Here is a 26,590-nt window from a genome sequence, read left to right on the forward strand (position 1 = left end):
ACATTTTTGTATATAAACTTTGCTGGAAATAATGATTGGGTTTGAGAACCAAGGATTCTGTAACAATGTGTCGACCTGTGGTAGACCAGGCCAAACTTCATCAGAGGATGCAAAATTCAGCATGATAATGCATTTAAGAGTATTTCGACTTTTCCAGAACCACTCGGGGAAAGATAAGAATTTGAAAAGCTGTTGTATGCTTTTGTAAAATACTCTCTTAATTTTAAAAAGAAAAACGTTTTCGATCAAAATCAGTTAAATCTATTTATTAAGCCTTGCACACATAAATACACAACTTTCCTATTGCTAGGTGCCTCAATAAATGGTGCAATGCGCATGTGTCAGGTAGAACCAATTTCAATATGAAGAGAGATGTAACCGTCTGCCAATTTCATGAGATTATGAACAAGAGGCCCATGGGCCTTAACGGTCACCCGAGTCTACAGTATTTATTTTTGTTGTTGAAATATGTACCAATTTGAGTAAAAAATAGTATAATGTTAACTTAACTTTGTCAGGACCATGAGCTGATCATTCCTAGACCAATTTTAAGTGAGATCGGCCTATTAGAACTTAGTAGCAAAATAGCGGCCATGGCAGCCAAATTGTATTTCTGATTGACCCGAAAAATAACAACACTTTGTCAGGACCATGATTCGATCATTCCTACAAAGTTTCAGTTCAATCGGCCAAGTAGATCTTTACTTTAAGTTTGAAATAGTTTACCAAAATGGCAGCCGTGGTGGCCATATTGGATTTCTGATCGACCCGAAAAATAACAACACTTTGTCAGGACCATGAGTCAATCATTCCTACAAAGTTTCAGTTCAATCGGCCTAGCAGAACTTGACTTTAAGTTTGAAATATGTTTTCAAAATGGTGGCCGTGGCGGCCATATTGGATTTATGATTGACCTGAAAAATAACAACACTTTGTCAGGACCATGAGTCGATCATTCCTACAAACTTTAAGTTCAATCGGTCCAGCAGAACTTGACTTTAAGTTTGAAATAGGTTTTCAAAATGGCGGCCGTGGCGGCCATATTGGATTTCTGATCGACCCGAAAAATAACAACACTTTGTCAGGACCATGAGGCGATCATTCCTACCAACTTTCAGTTCAATCGGCCCAGCAGAACTTGACTTTAAGTTTGAAATGTAAAATGTTAACGGACGACGGACGACGACGGACGAAAACGGATAGCAATAGGTCACTTGAGCTATAGCTCAGGTGACCTAAAAACATAATTATTGGCAAACTTTGCAAAAATCAACTGCTAAGACTCATCGAGTTTGCATATTCGTTCTTTAACCCAAATGTATAATAAGTTAATGACTCAAATATTTTGACGAAAACCATTTTATTTGTTCAAGCATAAAATGATCTCAACAAACAAATTCCACAAATGCTGACATCTCATTAAAACTGTTAACGTCTTGTTCTGTTCCATAAAAAAACGTTTAGTTGTTGATCAATTGTTTCAAAAAGTCATATTTTCTCTTAATACAAATTCAAACTGAAGGCTCTTAATTGAAAAACTGCAAAGAACTTTGTAAATTGCTTACAGCTGTTGTGACAAATGGAAGAAAAGCTTTAAATATAAATAAGTGTTAGTTTTGTGTATCTGGGCTATGTTGCACTTGGCAACTGATCTTCCCACTCCTCTATTTTTTCTTGCTCCTCATTGGTTGATTCTGACTCGACCGGTTCCTTTGATTGGCTGGGAAGATCCGTTTGTTCCTCCGACGACCCCGATTCCTCCGTGTCATCTGTTTGACTGGCTGATGAGGGTTCTTCCTTATCACAGTTGGGTGAGTTTGCTGGTGAGTCTGGACGGCCCCCTTCACTACTCTCCTGGGGTTGGGATGCCTGCTGTAAGGAGGCGGAATGGAGCTGAGTCTGTATCTGTTTCTCTACCCCCTGACTCGCTGCCAAAGTTTCTTCAAATTTAGAAGGATCTACAAATAAACAGTAAATGATCAAGTTATTTCATATCTAATGTAGATTAACCTAAAGCAATCATTCTTTAACATTTTGACAATATTTTTACTACAATATATTATACATTGTAACACGAGTCCAGAGTGACTAGATGCCTTTGGGTTTCCTTTAGGTATATTTTAAGTTTTAACAGTTTAATAAAAAAAAATGTCACACATCAGGTTACTAAAGCTCAAAATTTTTGAAACATAATTACCGGCTAACCCTGATAAAATGTGAGAACAGCTTTCAAAAAATTCAAATGATAAGGGGCTTGTCATGTGGAATCTTCCTCTGTTGTACACATAAACCTTTTTTGACTAATTCTGTCCGTACCTAGTGAAGATGCTTCTAAAACTTTCCTTCCCAATCGTTCTGCTTGCATGGCACGACACAGCGATTCCAGTTTCTTTATCTTGCCCATAAGGAGAGGTTTTTCTCTGTCATATAGTGTTTTCTGTAAACAAATCATGATTTTATCAATATAGCTTGTTCTTGTTTTTGCTTAAAGTTGGAGGAAGGATTCTATTGCCAGGAGGCACTCGTTTGAAGTGTCGGCAAACTATTAGCAGTTTCATGTTTCTGTCCAGTCATTAAAATCTTTGGAAAAAAACAAATTTCTATCAATTCTAAAAATTAACAAACAAAAAATCCATTATTAAAAAATACCATTAAAGGATTCAATTGGATCTAGATAAATCAATAATTTATCAGTTATTTAAAGACAGGTAACTTGTCGGGTGAAAGGTCTGGAAACTTTATTAAATGTGAATGACATTAAAAGCATCTAGTACCTCCTCTGCCATTTCTATTAAAGCCTTGTTTGAGTTCTCCCACTTCTGTTTCCACTGAGCACCGTCTTTTTCCAGTTTCTTTATTCTCTTTGTCATCTAAGTGAAAAGAATGTAAATTAAAATACATTAGTGATGGGACGCAACTCCTACTTAAGATATTTTACTAAGGATATTTTATCTTTCTTAACCAATGCTTATAGAGTAATCTCCCCTGTCATTTTGCACCACTTACAAATAAAATTATTTATAAACTAGGAACTTGCAAAAATAAATCACATGAATCATCATATTTGAATGAAAACACCACAGACTAATGATAGCGATAGATATATCTATATCCTGTGAATGATAGCGATAGATATATCTATATCCTGTGAATGATAGCGATAGATATATCTATATCCTGTGAATGATAGCGATAGATATATCTATATCCTGTGAATGATAGCGATAGATATATCTATATCCTGTGAATGATAGCGATAGATATATCTATATCCTGTGAATGATAGCGATAGATATATCTATATCCTGTGAAGAGCAACAGCTTATGTATGATGGCAGGACTTACTTTATCCATTTCAGTTTTGAATTTCTGGAACATTTCATTACTCTTGTTGATGGTGGATTGGAACTCTTCGTAACGTTCCTTGTACATGGCAAGCTGTGGAGAAAGGAATGTTTACAGGGCAAGATATATAGTAGTACAGTGAACCCTCATAAACTGACAATATTGTACACAGGGTAATTATCATTTAGTGAAATTTATGACGTTATAATTGCAATTAATGAAAAGGATAAAATGTATATTTTTACACTTCCATTTACAGTAAAATGCTATTAATAGTTTAAAGAAACTCTTTATAGTACAATTTACTGCTTATTGTATAATATTTTAAATAGTACAACATTGTTTATATTTCAGTGATATCATTTATCTAGTTCTCTACTGTAATTACCTTTATTTTTAATACACTTCTATTTGGCATTGTAAATTCTAACCATAAATGTGTTAATCTAGATAATTTAGTTTATTGCACTGAAAATGTCTGATCCATTTTGATATTTAGAGCTGAAGAGGATAACACATGATGGTGTATATAGGTCCCTCACAGTAATAAGAACACACATCAACTGTGACCTACTTGTGCTTCCAATAAGGTGGCTTTCTTCTGTCCCTCTGTGGCCTGTAGAACCAACTGTAAACACAATAGCAGTTGTTTACCTTACAACAGAATGTAGTGCAGTTCATACTCATGCTTCAGTTATAAGAACACGTGAAATATTAAGTAATACTTCTGTTATATTGAGACCAACTCATTTTCATTCAGAACTGATGACATTTTGTAGACGATTAACATTAGAAGATCCTTAATGTGCCAATTCCTTTTCTCTCATTAACTTCAAAACTCATTTTGTAACAACTTTTGAAAAAAAAAAAAATGAGATACAAACAGTTTTTTTCTATATATTCCAATACAAACATGATCAGATCCATTCGTGGAGATATTGAACACAATAAAGATCATGAAATACTGTCCGATACCTCAGCTGTTAAGGCTATTAGGATCATATATATAAAAGTTACTTTACGAGACAAACAAGATGAGGTGAGGAAGCAATTAGGAGGCTACAGACCAGTTCTTTCTCTTTCTTGTTCCTCTCCTGTTCCTCTTTCAGAATGGCATTGGACTGGGCAAGCTTGGCGTCCGCTAACTTCTGTTCCAGTTCCCTGTGCTGCATCACCTTCTCCACTTGCTACAGTAGAAGGGACATCATTGTATTGTAATAATAGTTGAGACATCACTACAGTATATTAACAGGTTAAGGTGCATCACCTTCTCCACTTGCTACAGTAGAAGGGACATCATTGTATTGTAATAATAGTTGAGACATCACTACAGTATATTAACAGGTTAAGGTGCATCACCTTCTCCACTTGCTACAGTAGAAGGGACATCATTGTATTGTAATAATAGTTGAGACATCACTACAGTATATTAACAGGTTAAGGTGCATCACCTTCTCCACTTGCTACAGTAGAAGGGACATCATTGTATTGTAATAATAGTTGAGACATCACTACAGTATATTAACAGGTTAAGATGCTGATTCACAAATGCATATTTATAGAAAATTTTTACTAGTTTCATTTTTCTATTGATACTAGCCTTACAGCTTTCAGCAATGTTTATTTTTTATGTTGAATTTTGACGGAAATCTCTGTGTATGTTAAATACCAATAAACTGTTCAGAAAGTATCAATCACTCAGAGAGGACGAATGATTTACAACCCCCATTGATAGCAGACATGTGATACTGTACAGTATTTCAAAATGTATCACTGTAACACTAAATATAACATTGTCTGCATTCATGTTTATACCAACTTTATTCTATAGATACAATGCAACAAAATTTTCCCGTTCTCTATTATGATAATAAAGAAACTATCTTGTATGCAGATTGATGTGTATTACTTCAATCACAATCAAATGTCGGATGCAACTGGTTAATCAACAATCATTAGTTTCAACTTTTAACCATTTTGATTTTAATTAAACTTCACCTGTAATTCAGATTTTTCTCTTAAATTTTTCAAAGGTCTTGGTAAATGTGTACCTTTTCTCTCATCTCATACTGTTCTATAAACTTTTTAAGTTTGCCAGCCAGCTCCTGGTTCTCCTCACGTAACTTCTGGTTGCGTTCATGGTGGTCAGTCATCTGTTGCTGGATCTCGGTGATGGTCGTCTGTAGTAGAACATCCTCACATTATAATAATGATAAAAGTGACTGGGACGAGTGACCCTGTCAGTCGGTATTGTGTGTATGTATCCGACTGTGTACCTGACCAGACATTGTACTAACTACAGTAATAACACATCTCACGTTATACCAGCAGGTCCAGTAGTGGAGCCACTTCAATCAATGTCATATCGAACCTCTTTTATCCACTTTAAAGTTTTGAATTTATTAAGTTTATCTTGTTCACATTTTTTTATTTTGCTCATAATTTGCCTATAAAAACACTTATACTGAAAAACAAGGATTAAAACTAAGTTGCAAAGGGCCATAACTCATGTACGAAATTGTTGAAAATTCAGATTCTATGAAATGGGAATCTCAATATGATACCCGCGACACATAGAAAGTTTTGCACTCACAAGAAAGTGTTAGCTGACAGACAGACAACATGAAAGCATCATGCCTCCCACTTTTCGGGTGTATAATAAAACATTGTGAGGTAGTACCTGGAACTTATTGGAGATCTCTTTCCTTTTCTCATCTTCTTCTCGTGCTCGCTGTAAACTTTCTTGCTGTAAAAGTATATTAACATGACAAATATTAAGGATACAGTGTTACTTTTTCGTGCTTCATTGATTCATTGTGGTCAATGCTTTTGCTATGAATTCCAAACATTACTCACACAACTGAAATCATAACCTTGCCTAGGGTGTTCTCTGAACAAAAATTGGATGAGACTTACATGAATTATTTGAATAGAAATCGTGTGAAGTATTGGCATCCTGTACCATAGTCAGGGTCAATGTCACTACTATCTCCAATAAAAATATCTGTCTAGTGCTTGTTCCCAAATAAGTATTTGTAATGTACTAGTGCCTGAGTGAAGATATGACCTGTAGAATTTCACATTTGATTAAAAGCAATCATCTCTTACTTGAACCAACTAGCAGAAATACATCAAAATGAAATGACAAGTCACAGTGATGATGTTATTTTACAGTACAGTAACATATTCATACAATTGAATGTGTCATTTCCAGTTAAATTCCAACATGATATGGTACCAGGTATGCCATAGATTTGTATAAAGAAGATTTTACATACAATAAGATTGTACAATGTAATACAGTTTATACAATGTGACTGAGTTTGCACTAAATACAATTTATATAATGTTGTACTAACTACAATTTATACAATGTTGTTACTAAATACAATTTATACAATGTTGTTACTAAATACAATTTATATAATGTTGTACTAAATACAATTTATATAATGTTGTACTAAATACAATTTATACAATGTTGTTAGTAAATACAATTTATATAATGTTGTTAGTAAATACAATTTATATAATGTTGTACTAAATAAAATTTAAGGACAATCATAGATAGAAAATGTTCCTAGGACAATCATAGATAGAAAATGTTCCTAGGACAATCATAGATAAAAAATGTTCCTCGGACAATCATAGATAGAAAATGTTCCTAGGACAATCATAGATAGAAAATGTTCCCAGGACAATCATAGATAGAAAATGTTCCGAGGACAATCATAGATAGAAAATGTTCCTAGGACAATCATAGATAGAACATGTTCCTAGGACAATCATAGATAGAAAATGTTCTTAGGACAATCATAGATAGAAAATGTTCCTAGGACAATCATAGATAGAAAATGTTCCTAGGACAATCATAGAGATCTTTTCTCCTCCACTGTAAACATGGAAATGTACACACTAGGATAATGTATGTTTATATGTACTGTTCATGCTCAGCAAATATTTCCCCTAGAACATAAAAATGACTACTCAAGATGTTCATGTATTTGTCTCCGATAGTTTTACAACAATGTGAAACGAGCTTGAGCAGAATTCTACGATTATTATTAAGCATAATAATAACATTTGCAGAAGTTCCTTTGCACAAACTATAGATTACAAATTTTTCATGAGATTGACATGGTGATTGATTGACATGGTGATTGATTGACATGGTGATTGATTGACATACCCGAATGACCTGGTTGTGTTTCTGAAGCTCGCGACATAGACTCTCCAGCTTACTCTTAGCCATCACAGCCTTCGTATGTTCTGACTGCAGCTGGTCCTTCTCACGACTCACCTGAACATCAACAGAGATCATGTCATTTATAAATAATAACAAACACGGATTTTTAAGATTTATAGATGTATTATAAAATAAATCACTAAGTATTTACATTACAAAACTGTTCTACACATAATANATATATATTACAAAATTACCAGCATGAAGGAAGATAAATTCAAGATTCCCTACCAGGTGCAAGTCCTAATCCTATGAACAGGAAAAGGCGGTCCTGGTTAAGGGAAATGAGGTAAGTATTAAAGTTTAGAGCTGGTAGACAATGAACAAATGAAGAAATTGAAATTGAATGAGCAGGTTGTGGCCAGGCGAGGTCCTGAGTCCTCTTGGAGAACCAGGCGAAAGTCCTGTACCACAAAGACTGCTATCATACATAGTTTGGTTACATCGCCAGGCGAGTCCTGAGCCCTACTGAAGAACCAGGCGGAAAATGGTCCTGTACGATGTAAACTGTGTATGACATGTATATGAAATGAATGAAACCCCAATGACTTTGGGGCTAATGGACCGAATTGATTAATGCGCAGCATGAGAAAGCCCCCAATAAAAGGAAGCAATAAGAATTAGTTTATTTTGAAGTAATAAATATGATTCTGTAGGAACTGGACCATCCATTCACCTTCTGTTCACACAGGACAGTTACCCCTCATTTCCTTTAGAAACTCAGGATTAAAATAGGTTGCAGAGCATTTTACAATTTATAGCAGATTAATCAGAAATAAACTTAATTAAATTCAAACAATGTCATAGTCTAGATAAGGTTTAAATTTGTGAAACATCCTGTTAACATCTAAGGTTGTTTAAGGACCTGCCTCCATGGATGCCATAACAAAGAATTGGCAGAGGTTCTCATTTACCACTAAATGTGTGTGATTGTTATGTACAGTAACACACATGATTTCAGCCAGTGTAAATTAACAAGGAGATTCATTCACAAAATTAAACCTTCTACAAATCCTTATTTCTTGGATAAATAGGAAAGCCATCTGTCCAGGGAGGTTTAGTGGTATCCGATGTAATAAAGATGACGCCAACAATCAACTCATGGCATGCATAGCCCAATGAATGCCATCTAAATGTGAAAGGGTTATATAGTGGCAGTGCCACACAATGGAAATATGTTGATGTGCTTACTTACCACAGACAGTTTACTGACACAGTGAGTTTGTTGATGTGCTTACTTACCACGAACAGTTTACTGACACAGAGAGTTTGTTGATGTGCTTACTTACCACAGACAGTTTACTGACACAGAGAGTTTGCTGATGTGATTACCTACCACGGACAGTTTACTGACACAGAGAGTTTGTTGATGTGCTTACTTACCACAGACAGTTTACTGACACAGAGAGTTTGCTGATGTGATTACCTTCCACGGACAGTTTACTGACACAGAGAGTTTGTTGATGGGCTTACCTACCACGGACAGTTTACTGACACAGAGAGTTTGTTGATGTACTTACCTACCACGAACAGTTTACTTACACAGTGAGTTTATTGATGTGCTTACCTACCATGGACAGTTTACTTACACAGTGAGTTTGTTGATGTGCTTACTTACCACTGACAGTTTACTTACACAGTGAGTTTATTGGTGTGCTTACTTACTAGGACAGTTTACTTACACAGTGAGTTTATCGATGTGCTTACTTACCACAGACAGTTTACTGACAGAGTTTGATGATGTGCTTACTTACCACGGACAGTTTACTGACACAGAGAGTTTATTGGTGTGCTTACCTACCACGGACAGTTTACTGACACAGAGAGTTTGTTGATGTGCTTACTTACCACGGACAGTTTACTGACACAGAGAGTTTATTGGTGTGCTTCCCGACCACGGACAGTTTACTGACACAGAGAGTTTGTTGATGTGCTTACCTACCACAAACAGTTTACTTACACAGTGAGTTTGTTGATGTGCTTACCTACCACGGACAGTTTACTTACACAGTGAGTTTATTGGTGTGCTTACTTACCACGGACAGTTTACTGACACAGTGAGTTTATCGATGTGCTTACTTACCACAGACAGTTTACTGACAGAGTTTGATGATGTGCTTACTTACCACGGACAGTTTATTGACACAGAGAGTTTGTTGATGTGCTTACTTACCACAGACAGTTTACTGACAGAGAGTTTGTTGATGTGCTTACTTACCACAGACAGTTTGATGACACAGAGAGTTTGTTGATGTGCTTACTTACCACAGACAGTTTGATGACACAGAGAGTTTGTTGATGTGCTTACTTACCACGGACAGTTTACTGACATAGAGAGTTTATTGATGTGCTCACTTACCACGGACAGTTTACTGACACAGAGAGTTTGTTGATGTGCTTACTTACCACAGACAGTTTGATGACACAGAGAGTTTGTTGATGTGCTTACTTACCACAGACAGTTTGATGACACAGAGAGTCCCCCGATGTGCTTACTTACCACAGACAGTTTACTGACACAGAGAGTTTGTTGATGTTCTTACTTACAACGGCCAGTTTACTGACACAGAGAGTTTGTTGATGTGCTTACCTACCACAAACAGTTTACTTACACAGTGAGTTTGTTGATGTGCTTACTTACCACGGCCAGCTTACTGACACAGAGAGTTTGTTGATGTGCTTACTTTCCACGGCCAGTTTACTGACACAGAGAGTTTGTTGATGTTCTTACTTACAACGGCCAGTTTACTGACACAGAGAGTTTGTTGATGTGCTTACCTACCACAAACAGTTTACTTACACAGTGAGTTTGTTGATGTGCTTACTTACCACGGCCAGCTTACTGACACAGAGAGTTTGTTGATGTGCTTACTTACCACCGACAGTTTACTGACACAGAGAGTTTGTTGATGTGCTTACCTAACACGGACAGTTTACTGACACAGAGAGTTTGTTGATGCGCTTACTTACCACGGCCAGTTTACTGACACAGAGTTTGTTGATGTGCTTCCTTACCACGGCCAGTTTACTCACACAGAGTTTGTTGATGTGCTTACTTACCACGGACTGTTTACTGACACAGAGAGTTTGTTGAGGTGCTTACTTACCACGGCCAGTTTACTGACACACAGAGTTTGTTGATGTGCTTACTTACCACGGACAGTTTACTGACACAGAGTTTGTTGATGTGCTTCCTTACCACGGCCAGTTTACTCACACAGAGTTTGTTGATGTGCTTACTTACCACGGCCAGCTTACTGACACAGAGAGTTTGTTGATGTGCTTACCTACCACAAACAGTTTACTTACACAGTGAGTTTGTTGATGTGCTTACTTACCACGGCCAGCTTACTGACACAGAGAGTTTGTTGATGTGCTTACTTTCCACGGCCAGTTTACTGACACAGAGAGTTTGTTGAGGGGCTTACTTACCACGGCCAGTTTACTGACACAGAGAGTTTGTTGATGTGCTTACCTAACACGGACAGTTTACTGACACAGAGAGTTTGTTGATGTGCTTACTTACCACGGACAGTTTACTGACACAGAGAGTTTGTTGATGTTCTTACTTACCACGGCCAGTTTACTGACACAGAGAGTTTGTTGAGGTGCTTACTTACCACGGACAGTTTACGGGTGTTCTGTTTATTGCTAGTCTGAAGGACACGGTGTTCCTCGTGCAGGTCAGCATACTTCTTACACAAAGCTGCCAGTTTTTCCTCAGTGGTGTGAAGGCTGCTCAGGGCTCGCAGGATGTGATCTGCACATCAAATGACAGGCAATTTTATATACAGTAGATTCGGTCTTATTGATAAATAGATACAAGCATGCTACTGGCCAAATTTCATTATATTTTGGTTAATTAGAAGAAGTTTATTAAGGATTTCAACATATTTGACCCATGTGACTTGAATATGGGTGAAGTTCATTCATTTGAAGTTACTCGGTTACCCTTCATCCCATTATACTACTTACTTAAACATCATCACCCTTGCCATTTTTGTTATTAAGCAGAAGTCGATTAATGTTTTTAACATATCTGACCCCAGTGACCTTGAATATGAGCTAACCTCATTCATGAGAACAAACTTTATAGCACTTCATTCCAACATGTTACTGGCCAAATATCATCATTCTAACCTCTTCGTCATTTAGAAGTTGTTTAAAGTAACAAACTGTCGGACGGCAGATGATGCACCTTCGGTCAAGGTGAGCTAAAAGACTAACTATTCACTTACATCGTGTTTGCTTTCCCTATATCATCAACCTTGGTCTTTTGGTTATTCAACTGACCTTTGTGACCTTGAATATTGGCAAAGGTCATTCATTTGAACAAACATGGAAGCCCCTCTTTCCTGCATGCTAAAGGCAACATATCGTTACCCTTGGTCTTTTTGATTATTCAGATGAAGTTGTTGAAAGTTTTTTTTAAGTCAATTGACACATGTGACCTTGAATATGAGCGAAGGTCATTGATTTGAACAAACTTGGTAAGCCTTTATCCAAGCAAAATACTGGTCAAATTAACATCACCCTTACCATTTTGGTGATTCAGAAGAAGCAGATTAAAGTTTTAAACATAGTTGACCCCTGTGACCCTAAATATGGGTGAAGGTAATTAATTTCTAGCCCTTTATCCCAGCATGCTTCTTGCCAAATATCATCACTCTAGGCCTCTTAGTTATTCAAAAGAAGCTGTTTAAAATAATGGATGGATGTCAGACCTTCAGGCCAGATGGGCTAAAAAACCCGTTACACTAACTTGCTTTCCCTATGGAAATGTAAAGCAATACATGTAACTAATGTAGGGAACATTTGACAGAAAACTATGACTGAATGTAAGAAATATTTTCATATTTGTAAAAAAATATTTTTTTTTATCAATAGCACAATTTGTTTTCTTCATATTTGTTTTGTTTAGTTTATGCATACCAATGGTTTTGTCTTCCTTTTTCTTGCTCTTTTTTTCCTCTTTTGTTTTTTCCTTTTTAGCCTTTGGATCGTCTCCCTTGTTGTCCCCATCCCTTGGTTTTTCGTCAACAGGTTCCAAGTCAACGCCATTCAAACTTTCTGCAAGGGCTGCCTCCAGGGCATCAGCAGCTTCCAGACTTGCATGCTGTGAGCCGTTAGTGTTCTGGAAATCCACTTCATCTGTACTTACCTGCCTTTCAACATCATCAAGCGGGGCCTGTAATTGTTCTACAAGAGAGGATATGGAAGAGGGGTCAAAGTTGGAGGGGTCAAAGTTGAGAGCATCCTCAAGGTCTTGACCTTCACTCATGAGAGATACTTCATCGAGGTCAGAAGGAAGTTGTACTCCCGAAGTTACCTTTTCTGAAGAAAGAAAAAGGATTTTGTGACAGAGCTTGATATATCTTAATTCAAATCTTATCACCACTACTCATGCTGCATGCACAGACTAAAGAAATCTGTATTTTTGAGTTCATACCTGTTAAATCTAATACAATGTTTGTATGTAACACAATTTTCATACAGTTGCAACTTTTTCTTTTTAAATGTTGACAAAGTGCAACTTTACAATTTAAAGTTTGAAACAGAAAAACTTGTTATTCTTTATTGTTTTGTTCAAACTTTATGCAAATTTTTATAATGGATAGTATGCAAACCACTTTAAGCAAAATAAAATTATCAGGGTTTGCATTGCTCACACCTCCATATCACTTTACAGAGAAAAAAATAAAGATCCAAATATAACTTTCATTTGATCTCTTTCAAACTGATCATAATTATGAAAGACCCCTATTAAACTGAAAATTCACCTATCTATCGAATACCCAGAAATTATATTTGTACTCTCTGTAAAGAATGATTATAGAACACAAACACGAGGAGAGATGTATCTTAAATCTATCATTGAATTCCCTCAACCAACTATGCATGCAGACAGAGCTCTTGGTTACTGTGAAGCTATCAGGCACTGGCCTTACACAAACGTGTGTGAATCTCCACGGCCAAAGGAACCAGGCTGCTGGCTAAAGCTCTGGCTATCAGGCACTGGCCTTACACAAACGTGCTTGTAACTCCACCGCCATGGTAACCAGGCTGCTGGCTAAGGCTTGGGAAAAGCTCTGGCTATCAGGCACTGGCCTTACACAAACGTGCTTGTAACTCCACCGCCAAGGTAACCAGGCTGCTGGCTAAAGCTTGGGAAAAGCTCTGGCTATCAGGCACTCGCCTTACACAAACGTGCGTGTATCTCCATGGCCAAAGTAACCAGGCTGCCGGCTAAAGCTTGGGAAAAGCTCTGGCTATCAGGCACTGGCCTTACACAAACGTGTGTGAATCTCCACGGGCAAAGTAACCAGGCTGCTGGCTAAGGCTTGGGAAAGGCTCTGGCTATCAGGCACTGGCCTTACACAAACGTGCGTGAATCTCCACGGCCAAAGGAACCAGGCTGCTGGCTAAAGCTCTGGCTATCAGGCACTGGCCTTACACAAACGTGCGTGAATCTCCATGACCAGAGTAACCAGGCTGCTGGCTAAAGCTTGGGAAAAGCACTGGCTATCAGGCACTGGCCTTACACAAACGTGCTTGTAACTCCACGGCCAGAGTAACCAGGCTGCTGGCTAAAGCTTGGGAAAAGCACTGGCTATCAGGCACTGGCCTTACCCAAACGTGCGTGAATCTCCACGGCCAAAGGAACCAGGCTGCTGGCTACAGCTTGGGAAAAGCTCTGGCTATCAGGCACTGGGCTTACACAAACGTGCGTGAATCTCCATGACCAGAGTAACCAGGCTGCTGGCTAAGGCTTGGGAAAAGCTCGGGCTATCAGGCACTGGCCTTACACAAACGTGCGTGAATCTCCATGACCAAAGTAACCAGGCTGCTAGCTAAAGCTTGGGAAAAGCTCTGGATGTCAATAGGTATGTTTGCTGCTAATGGTCATGTGATCAGAAGTCATTGACATGGAACAGGCTAGGTCAAAACCAGTCAATCTTATCAATCTTATAGTCAAAGTAATCTGTATTTTTTCAGAATTATGTAAACTTACTTTGCAAATTTGCTTCAAGTTTCATTTTAGGCCGTAATGATATATATACATGATCATGACCACACTGAACAATGTCCAGATGTTTGACAAAACTTAAAAGTTTTAGAATAGTTCATTGAAACTGGCCATAGATTGCATCAGAAAAAAAGAAGTTGAAGCTGTTTTTATGCCAAGCATATCATAATTAATCATGATTATAATCATGATTAAATACCCATGTATTCACAAACGCAGCTATCAACTAGTCAAGGCAATTACTAGTAACGTCTTCAAATCATACATACCCAGTACATGTTACTGACACAGCGCAATCATAAATACATGTTACTGATGCAGTAAGATCATACAGACAACTTGAGAAGCACAGTCTTCAAGTCGTCTATGTCAACATTTTGATTTTGTATATTATCTTTAATGCAACATCACAATGTCATGATGTTACGTCAACTACCTGAATTCTACTATACTTGGTATTATTGATATGACATTATAAGGTGTAACAGCTGGCAAATGACCCAGGTGTACATGTATTCACTACAAAACCGGCCGGGTGGTCATGTGATCAGTTATACAAGCTAGTAAACATTTCATGCCACTAAACATTGCCCAATCTTACCAACAGCTTCCATCTTGGAGGGAACAGTCTGTTGTTCTGGTGCTATACCAGAGGATTCCTCTGTGTTGTTCGTTTCTCTGGAGATTGTTGTCTCCTCTACAGCCTCCTCTTGAGGGACAGTTTCTGTATACTCTGTTTCCGAGGTGACAGAATACTGGACCTCTGGTTCAGTTACTGTTGGGATGACCTCTCTGTGACTTTCACAGATAGTTGGCAAGGTCTCAATACAGCCAAAAGTGGACACTGTTTGTATGACTTCCTGTGTGTCTTCCTCAACTTCCTCTGGGACGTTTAGTAATTCCCCAAACTCGGTTAGTTCTTCACTGGAAATTTCCGAAACTGTATCAATGCTATGATTTTGTTCTTTGTGAACAAAACACTTTGGTGAGTCAACTGAACTTCCCTCTGCCTGTGTATGTGAACCAGTTGGCTGATATGTCTGAACTTGTTCAGAGTCGGCTGCTGTCTGTGTGCCTCCTGCTTCTTCCCCCGTTTCAATGGTCTACAATTATAGAGAGTAATTGTCATTACATACTTTCAACTGCTGTTATTCTGACAGAGAGGATTGTTTGATATGAGACGAATATAGTTGGCCATAAGCTTGGCACTTTGAGAAACATGGACAGAAAGAACATTCATGTACATGGTGAACATATTAATGTATGCGTACACTTGAGCTTTTCAAGTAACCATTTTATTTGCTGGAAAATAACCTCAAACTATGTGAATATATAACATGTACACAACCCTGACTCCATTACTCCACTGTTGTTGAATATGCCCATGCAAGTACACACATGTACCTGGCTGTTATTGTACTTTGTAAAGTTGTTAAACAATAATAAGGTCTCAGAAACAGTCTTGAAGAGCAAGATATTGTAATATTTGTTTTCAAAATGACAATCATTACAAATAATCAGAACAATTGTATCTTATTATTATAAACATTTGTGTAATGCACATATACATATCTCAGTTAAAAACTTTGCTTTACAAAAAACGTGTTACTGCATAAACAATGGCAAACTTTCAAGACAATAAATATCTCTGAAGTAATCAATGTCACTTATGAAAGCAATTATTTTGATGTGGCGGCCATTAATTTCAAATTTCAATGTCGCAGAGAAATGATCAGAGGGCTAGTTTGATATAAAACACAAGGTTTTCTCTGCAACTTGTTTATGCCAGTTTACCACCTACGAAAATCCTTGGCACAGCACCAAAATGTAGGCCTTCGCTTTATCATCAGCTCCAGTATCATTAATCAGCTGATTGAAATGAACAACATGTCTGTCAGATTCTAGCTGGTAGAAATAAACTTGTTTTCAACTTCATACCTCCTGTTTCTCACCGATTTATTCAAAATTGAAATTTCAGTTATGTCAAAACTATATTGTATCCCTAAAGCCTCTAACATTCACCTCTGAAGACACATTTGAACACTTCCAATTTAAAGGTTGGGTTAGTTCATTATGAAATTTCAGGGGTGAATGAGTTAATTAAACCTAAGCAAAATAAACAGCAGTTTGAAACCACAGGGGATTTTTCTACTGTACTACCTTAATTATCAAGTGAATAATGTGAAAATGTACATTGAACAGTTAAAAACATACCATGGTACTTAAACACATGTACAGTCAGCTGTATGCAAACATATATAACAACCGTGCTGTTATATCTTATGTCTGATCACGTGCACAGGGATCATATATAACAACCGTGCTGTTATATCTCATGTCTGATCACAGGGATCATATATAACAAACGTGCTGTTATATCTCATGTCTGATCACAGGGATCATATATAACAACCGTGCTGTTATATCTCATGTCTGATCACATGGATCATATATAACAACCGTGCTGTTATATCTCATGTCTGATCACAGGGATCATATATAACAAACGTGCTGTTATATCTCATGTCTGATCACAGGGATCATATATAACAACCGTGCTGTTATATCTCATGTCTGATCACATGGATCATATATAACAACCGTGCTGTTATATCTCATGTCTGATCACAGGGATCATATATAACAAACGTGCTGTTATATCTCATGTCTGATCACAGGGATCATATATAACAACCGTGCTGTTATATCTCATGTCTGATCACATGGATCATATATAACAACCGTGCTGTTATATCTCATGTCTGATCACAGGGATCATATGTAACAAACGTGCTGTTATATCTCATGTCTGATCACAGGGATCATATATAACAACCGTGCTGGTATATCTCATGTCTGATCACAGGGATCATATATAACAACCGTGCTGTTATATCTCATGTCTGATCACAGGGATCATATATAACAACCGTGCTGGTATATCTCATGTCTGATCACAGGGATCATATATAACAACCGTGCTGGTATATCTCATGTCTGATCACAGGGATCATATATAACAACCGTGCTGGTATATCTCATGTCTGATCACAGGGATCATATATAACAACCGTGCTGGTATATCTCATGTCTGATCACAGGGATCATATATAACAACCGTGCTGGTATATCTCATGTCTGATCACAGGGATCATATATAACAACCGTGCTGGTATATCTCATGTCTGATCACAGGGATCATATATAACAACCGTGCTGGTATATCTCATGTCTGATCACAGGGATCATATATAACAACCGTGCTGGTATATCTCATGTCTGATCACAGGGATCATATATAACAACCGTGCTGGTATATCTCATGTCTGATCACAGGGATCATATATAACAACCGTGCTGGTATATCTCATGTCTGATCACAGGGATCATATATAACAACCGTGCTGGTATATCTCATGTCTGATCACAGGGATCATATATAACAACCGTGCTGGTATATCTCATGTCTGATCACAGGGATCATATATAACAACCGTGCTGGTATATCTCATGTCTGATCACAGGGATCATATATAACAACCGTGCTGGTATATCTCATGTCTGATCACAGGGATCATATATAACAACCGTGCTGGTATATCTCATGTCTGATCACAGGGATCATATATAACAACCGTGCTGGTATATCTCATGTCTGATCACAGGAATCATATTTGTGTACTTGGATATATATATATATATAGATACATTTACAAAAGGTCATGCATACTACTTAAACATTCTAAAAGAAATATTATTCCTGTTCTTGTACATGTATTGCCTATCATCCTTGATGTGTAAACATACATACATGTATATGTATGTAAACCAAGTGCCTGTATTCAATGATATGGATTTCCAATGGGGGAAAAAAGGGATCCATCACAAAATTTTACAATATTGATGCTGAAAACAGACATCAAAATAATTATATAACAGTTCCAAATATCATAGACCATATATCTATTACTTCAAATCAATGTTATTGTATCAAAACTACAAATGGATAAGACACAGGCATCACCTACTAAAGCCCTTTCCAGACGGAAGAATTGAAGCATTGACCATGCATGTACACTGTATGTACTGTATGTATTTTGCTGTCATTTCAACTTTTTACAACATCTTAACCATATTGGCAATTTAATCAATTTGACCCCTAAGCCTATTAAAATCTAATTTAAAGATCAAACATGTAAATAAAAAAAAATGATATGTCAGTGTTAGTAAAAAAATCAATGTTTGCTATGAAAAGATAGTTCAGATAGAAGAATAGTGAAAATCTGCCTGCAGGCTATTACTCGGAAAAATGAAATTGAATACCTGTTTACAAGACATAGTTCAGTTATACTGATTGTACACGTATCCTGTAACTCTGTATCATAGAGATAAGGAAAACCCTGGTACTAATTATACATTTGGTTAGCCACTAGAGGTGGCAGAAACACTGCATTATAAAAACTGACAGCTTATATACCCTAGGGCCAACCAACTTGTATCATATATACTGGTACAACTCGGAATGTGTGCACCAAACATTACAGCGGACAAACCTTGACGTGGGCCAGGTCCTGCTGTTTCACTTGGTCCTTTCTGCAGCTTCTTACACAATCAATAAAACAATGAAATATTGTCCTCAATCTAGAATTTAGGGCCATCGAGCCTATGTCACACACATCACTTCAGTGATCCCTCCCCCATATCCCTCTAAACATACTACATCTAGGAGCATACACAGATTCTACAAAGAGGGTCCCCACAGGATCTGCATGACAAGTGCTCAAAATATACAATATGTAGTACACTTTTTTATTCTATAAAAAGATTTAGCTTGTCTTTTGAAAAAGATATCAGTGTTAAACAATTTGATTATTGAGTAAATGAACATCGTATTATTTCAAACAAGAATTAAAGTATAAAACACTGAGTGTTTTAGTTCGCATTGACATGAGGCCCCAGAGGGGTATGCATGCCAACATTTTTGCAGGAGATTGAGGACGAAGTGTATTGTTATCTGCACTTTCATCACTGTCAGTGGGGTGCTGATAGAACCCGCCTCCATAGTTGTCTACTTACAGGGCTATCCAGAGCTTACTAACCAGAAACCCCAGTGGTAAACTGACAAACACCACCAATAACATCACATATTGTTAGATAGCTATAACATTGTAACAGGAGAGGGAAAATGCACGGCCAGACCGGACCCTCTGAACTCTTAGACGACCAGACCGGACCCTCTGAACTCTAGACGGCCAGACCGGACCCTCTGAACTCTAGACGGACACACTACCCAGTTCAGTTATGCTACAATATCAAAACATTTTGTACAGAATTATATTTTATAAAGTAGTATTCTTATAACAATAACATTGATATTTCATTATCATTATTATCACAACATGACTGGTATTTTTTCATGTACAGTGTTATAGTAATTACATGTCAACAATGACCTTAGCTGTTAATAGGACGTTAAACAAAATAAAACCAAACCAAACATGTCCAAAAATTTTACCCGTGAAATAACATTTACCAACTTATTCACTTTCTTTATATACACCATCCTTAAATGACAATGACTGTTGGCGTTTAACAATACTAAACCAAACCAATCTTGAATTTATATACAGTATATTTATCATCTACAAGTCTTGGGGAAAAAATTATAAACAGTTAATTCAGATGCCATGTCATGATACATTATGTTCATGATGAATTAGCAGTAAGAATGACACTGGTAGTTTGAGGAGAACCAGATTACTAGCTACTCTGTAATACCAGACGCTCATTGTACATGTTTACCTCACTGATGATGTAATTACACACAGGATTGTTTAACACCAATAGACCCCTGGGTACGGCTGATCTATACCGAATGATTGTTCCAGACTGTTTACTGCACCACATACACTGTAGCCTGTAATGTATATCACATGATGGCTGATGCCAGGTGTACAACGCCAACAGGGACCATTCTTTTGCTTTATGTATGCATGGGAATGTATCCATAGAAAATTATGTGGTGGTCTGACAAAAGTGTAGGATACATACATTTTCCACGATTTGTTGATTTTCCCTCAAAATATTTGAATTGTATCAAAATTGTCTCATTTTGGATTGGATGGATACAGGATACCGTGAAGTAAAATTATATTATCACCATTGTCAATATTGTGAAATATTTGTTTATGTCCTTTTCAAAAGAAGTATTCCATAAAAATTACATGACAGGAAAAGATACTCTAAGCGAGTCTCCAGAAAAAAAACTCTGGTTGCTTTATCTTCGATATAGAATGAGGAGAACTCATAGTAAAAATAATAATCCTCCGAGTGGAACTCTCCTTTGTGATTAGAGCTGATGCACTGGTTCCCTTAACCTTAATTTTGAGCAATTCTTGTAGTTAATTATAGAAGTAACTGGTATCTATATGTGTAAATCTTTCTATCAAACATCATGTAAACGTAGGAAACACAACCACCAGCATAATATATAACACATCAATCCGTAATGGCTGACTAAAAGGTAGGTTAGAACCACCGGCATAATATATAACACATCAATCTGTAATGGCTGACTAAAAGGTAGGTTAGAACCACCGGCACATATCACATTTAAACTCATATTGCTGACTGTTATGACGGATAAAGGTAGGTTAGTACAACTTACTTATATTGTGTCTCAATCCAAATATCAGCATTAATATCTGACCTAATGCATGTTAGAACCATCAGCATGTTATATTGTTTATGTAACAAACGATACAGCCTTCCATTTTTTAGTTGAGAACCAGTAGTAAACTTTTAGAAATGTTTACAGACTTTCCAGGGATCCAAATAGATTGTAGCTTACAGTCTAGGCCTAGAAATCCAAACAACTAAAGAAAAGAATTGCAGCTCACCTGAAGGAATACTAGATACCCCTCCATTAAATTTATGATATTTGCGTGTGACATGTTGTGGTGATTATCTTGTTTATGTGACAACATGATGCCAGCTGACAAGTATCCTATAAGTTGTTCACTAATATAGAATGTTGCTCATTGAAATGTTTCTATTTTTATAAAAATATTCTTTTCTTTTAACCATTCTCAAATTTATAGAGCATTTTAAATAAAATAAACGAATTAGAAATTTCATTAAAATTGATTAATTTTTCCAGTATCAACCATTAGGTACTTATATATGGTCTCATAACGATAAAGACTATGCTAACTCAATACAAACTGTGTCTTAATATATATCTATGTGTTTTAAATTTATCCTCACAGACACAATAACTCTATAGATACATTATCTACATAATACCAAACATTATAACATCACTTCTAATCATTAGGCACAAAACTCTGCACAAACAAATATAAAAATAACGCCACCACAATATGACTGGATATAAATATGCAAAGCTGTACACCTACTTCTCCACAACTGTTCCAGATCACAGTGGCAGCATTTCCCATTTTTGTCCATGCCAGTCATTGCTTTCGACAGCACCTAGGCAACCATGTGTATACCTTAGGACACGTGTATCTCGTGTATCTCGCCAGTAGTCTCAGGCACTGGGCTCCAACTCTACATAGTATTACAAGACCCTGGCACACGTATACGATGCTAATCAATCTACGCAGTACGTATACAGTAAACACAGAAAAACTGACACAAAGTCACAGTGGATTAGTACTAATTTAACTTTGTCTCTCCGACAGTCAGTACGAGGGTTACAGCTTCTGTTGATCTGGAATGCATGGAACTTAGCTCTCCTTGATGAAAGTTAGTCATGTCTATATCCTCCTCTTGAAATTGTGAATTCTTATGTACACCAGTTTTCCTATAGTTATTATATACAGAGTTAATAATAGCTACAGCAGCTATAGAGTAAGAGGTATTTTAACACTCAACAAGTAGGAAACTTCATGAAGATATATCCAAATATTGATGATTTTCACTTATGCAGATAAAGACTTCAATGTTTTTTTTATCCAGAGAAAGTTATTTCTACTCGTCTGTTAAGTCAGGACCAGCTGTAATTAAAACTCAGTTATAGCTACCGAATGTTTAGAGACTTCAATGGCAGCAATATGATAATGCTTTAAGTCGGTACATATGTACTAAGTATCTATCAGCTTCATGTCTACCAACAGTTCATCCTTCATCATTGAGCTAGGGAACACACTTTAACACCAACTATCACATGTGTGATTTATTTACTTCCATGTAGAGGATAGGTACTTACCCAAAGTCATGTTATTAAATAAAGAGGGGCCCACTGGATGGAGAAGCGACAGGGGTATGCCCCAATATCACAGGGGTAGGGGATAGTCAGTAAGTATTGTGCCATGCTAATTACTGCGTAAACAGATGACTTCATTGGAAGACATTTGTTTATGATGAGGAGGGGTCTGACTGGCTCTTCCAATTCATTTACCATGTACATAATACTAAAAGTATAGTCAGCTTAACATAAACACAGACCTGTTTGTTCTCACATTAAGAAAAGATAAATTCAATATGGCACCATAAAAAATGAGTTTCAAGCAAAATGAAACAATTAATTTGACAGCCATTTTATGAAACTGTTGTGAGGTAAATTCAGGTGTTTTCAAGTACCGGTAGGTCATACTTGGACAATTCATTATTACCAAGTGTTAGGGTTTATTTAGTATATGAGTTGGGGTGTCTAGTATTTCTATTTTCAGGATATATCATACATGTTACTATAGCTTAAAATAGGTTTTAATCTGTTTATACTTATGAAAACAATGTATGGTGACTGTACTGAACATGGAGAGGTACAACTATGGTATGATGTGACTGTACTGAACATGGAGAGGTACAACTATGGTATGACGTGACAGTACTGAACATGGAGAGGTACAACTATGGTATGGTGTGACTGTACTGAACACGGAGAGGTACAACTATGGTATGACGTGACAGTACTGAACATGGAGAGGTACAACTATGGTATGACGTGAGTGTACTGAACATGGGGAGGTACAACTATTGTATGACGTGACTGTACTGAACATGGAGGTACAACTATGGTATGACGTGAGTGTACTGAACATGGAGAGGTACAACTATGGTATGACGTGACTGTACAGAACATGGAGAGGTACAACTATGGTATGACATGAGTGTACAGAACATGGAGAGGTACAACTATGGTATGACATGACTGTACTGAACATGGAGAGGGACAACTATGGTATGGCACTGTACTGAACATGGAGAGGTACAACTATGGGATGACTTGACTGTACTGAACATGGAGACTGTACTGAACATGGAGAGGAACAACTATGGTGTGGCGTGACTGTACTGAACGTGGAAAGGTACAACTATGGTATGACGTGACTGTACAGAACATGGAGAGGTACAACTATGGTATGACATGAGTGTACAGAACATGGAGAGGTACAACTATGGTATGACGTGAGTATGGAGAGGTACAACTATGGTATGCCGTGAGTGCACTGAACATGGAGAAGTACAACTATGGTATGGCACTGTGCTGAACATGGAGAGGTACAACTATGGTATGGCACTGTACTGAACATGGAGAGGAACAACTATGGTATGGTGTGACTGTACTGAACATGGGGAGGTACAACTATGGTATGACGTGACTGTACTGAACATGGAGAGGTTGGTATGACGTGACAGTACTGAACATGGAGAGGGACAACTATGGTATGGCACTGGACTGAACATGGAGAGGTACAACTATGGTATGACGTGACTGTTCTGAACATGGAGAGGTACAACTATGGTATGAAGTGAGTGTACTGAACATGGGGAGGTACAACTATGGTATGACGTGACTGTACTGAACATGGTGAGTGTACTGAACATGGAGAAGTACAACTATGGTATGGCACTGTGCTGAACATGGAGAGGTACAACTATGGTATGACGTGACTGTTCTGAACATGGAGAGGTACAACTATGGTATGATGTGACTGTTCTGAACATGGAGAGGTACAACTATGGTATGATGTGAGTGTACTGAACATGGAGAGGTACAACTATTGTACTGAACACGGAGAGGTACAACTATGGTATGACGTGACAGCACTGAACATGGAGAGGTACAACTATGGTATGGCACTGGACTGAACATGGAGAGGTACAACTATGGTATGATGTGAGTGTACTGAACATGGAGAGGTACAACTATTGTACTGAACACGGAGAGGTACAACTATGGTATGACGTGACAGCACTGAACATGGAGAGGTACAACTATGGTATGACATGAATGTACAGAACATGGAGAGGTACAACTATGGTATGACGTGACAGCACTGAACATGGAGAGGTACAACTATGGTATGCCGTGAGTGCACTGAACATGGAGAAGTACAACTATGGTATGGCACTGTGCTGAACATGGAGAGGTACAACTATGGTATGACATGAATGTACAGAACATGGAGAGGTACAACTATGGTATGACATGAGTGTACAGAACATGGAGAGGTACAACTATGGTATGACGTGACTGTTCTGAACATGGAGAGGTACAACTATGGTATGACGTGACTGTACTAAACATGGAGAGGTACAACTATGGTATGGTGTGACTGTGCTGAACATGGAGAGGTACAACTATGGTATGAGGTATGACGTGAGTGTACTGAACATGGGGAGGCACAACTATTGTATGACGTGACTGTACTGAACAGGGAGGTACAACTATGGTATGACGTGAGTGTACTGACCATTGAGAGGTACAACTATGGTATGGTGTGACTGTGCTGAACATGGAGAGGTACAACTATGGTATGATGTGACTGTTCTGAACATGGAGAGGTACAACTATGGTATGACATGAATGTACAGAACATGGAGAGGTACAACTATGGTATGACGTGACTGTTCTGAACATGGAGAGGTACAACTATGGTATGACATGAGTGTACAGAACATGGAGAGGTACAACTATGGTATGACGTGACTGTTCTGAACATGGAGAGGTACAACTATGGTATGACGTGACAGCACTGAACATGGAGAGGTACAACTATGGTATGATGTGACTGTACTGAACATGGAGAGGTAGAACTATGGTATGGCGTGACTGTACTGAACATGGAGAGGTACAACTATGGTATGCCGTGAGTGTACTGAACATGGAGAAGTACAACTATGGTATGGCGTGAGTGTACTGAACATGGAGAGGTACAACTATGGTATGACGTGACTGTACTGAACATGGAGAGGTACAACTATGGTATGGCGTGAGTGTACTGAACATGGAGAGGTACAACTATGGTATGACGTGAGTGTACTGAACATGGAGAGGTACAACTATGGTATGACGTGAGTGTACTGAACATGGAGAGGTACAACTATGGTATGGCGTGAGTGTACTGAACATGGAGAGGTACAACTATGGTATGACGTGAGTGTACTGAACATGGAGAGGTACAACTATGGTATGACGTGAGTGTACTGAACATGGAGAGGTACAACTATGGTATGGCGTGAGTGTACTGAACATGGAGAGGTACAACTATGGTATGACGTGAGTGTACTGAACATGGAGAGGTACAACTATGGTATGACGTGAGTGTACTGAACATGGAGAGGTACAACTATGGTATGGCGTGAGTGTACTGAACATGGAGAGGTACAACTATGGTATGACGTGAGTGTACTGAACATGGAGAGGTACAACTATGGTATGACGTGAGTGTACTGAACATGGAGAGGTACAACTATGGTATGGCGTGAGTGTACTGAACATGGAGAGGTACAACTATGGTATGACGTGAGTGTACTGAACATGGAGAGGTACAACTATGGTATGACGTGAGTGTACTGAACATGGAGAGGTACAACTATGGTATGGCGTGAGTGTACTGAACATGGAGAGGTACAACTATGGTATGACGTGAGTGTACTGAACATGGAGAGGTACAACTATGGTATGACGTGAGTGTACTGAACATGGAGAGGTACAACTA

At 37.8% G+C, this 26,590-nt stretch overlaps 1 protein-coding gene and 1 long non-coding RNA gene across 7 annotated transcripts in view; one reads left to right on the forward strand and one right to left on the reverse strand.

Moving 5' to 3' along the window:
- Positions 1–1,343: 1,343 nt before the first annotated feature.
- LOC110454303 (alpha-taxilin-like) overlaps positions 1,344–26,590 on the reverse strand; it is a 31,223-nt gene continuing 5,976 nt past the window's right edge. Inside the window, exons 1-13 of one of the 6 annotated variants that reach the window (XM_021503749.1) lie at positions 22,852–22,938; positions 15,220–15,721; positions 12,524–12,925; positions 11,212–11,351; positions 7,535–7,645; positions 6,026–6,091; positions 5,397–5,525; positions 4,413–4,532; positions 3,920–3,973; positions 3,346–3,438; positions 2,775–2,870; positions 2,317–2,437; positions 1,344–1,958 (exon numbers count right to left, since the gene is read on the reverse strand). In XM_021503749.1, the coding sequence (XP_021359424.1) occupies positions 1,630–1,958; positions 2,317–2,437; positions 2,775–2,870; positions 3,346–3,438; positions 3,920–3,973; positions 4,413–4,532; positions 5,397–5,525; positions 6,026–6,091; positions 7,535–7,645; positions 11,212–11,351; positions 12,524–12,925; positions 15,220–15,232 (1,674 nt within the window). In that variant the 5' untranslated portion in view covers positions 15,233–15,721; positions 22,852–22,938 and the 3' untranslated portion in view covers positions 1,344–1,629. Of the gene's footprint in view, positions 1,959–2,316; positions 2,438–2,774; positions 2,871–3,345; positions 3,439–3,919; positions 3,974–4,412; positions 4,533–5,396; positions 5,526–6,025; positions 6,092–7,534; positions 7,646–11,211; positions 11,352–12,523; positions 12,926–15,219; positions 15,722–19,171; positions 19,372–20,420; positions 20,643–22,036; positions 22,477–22,851; positions 22,939–26,590 lie in introns of those variants that run through there. The other 5 variants (XM_021503747.1, XM_021503746.1, XM_021503744.1 and 2 more) reach the window with 5 other exon arrangements.
- On the forward strand, positions 23,743–24,448 carry LOC110454305. Its single transcript, XR_002463365.1, has 3 exons — positions 23,743–23,853; positions 24,226–24,266; positions 24,421–24,448. It is a non-coding gene; the product is annotated as an uncharacterized LOC110454305 (long non-coding RNA).

The sequence above is a fragment of the Mizuhopecten yessoensis genome, unplaced genomic scaffold, assembly GCF_002113885.1.
Source record: "Mizuhopecten yessoensis strain PY_sf001 unplaced genomic scaffold, ASM211388v2 scaffold7763, whole genome shotgun sequence".
Lineage (NCBI taxonomy): Eukaryota > Metazoa > Mollusca > Bivalvia > Pectinida > Pectinidae > Mizuhopecten > Mizuhopecten yessoensis.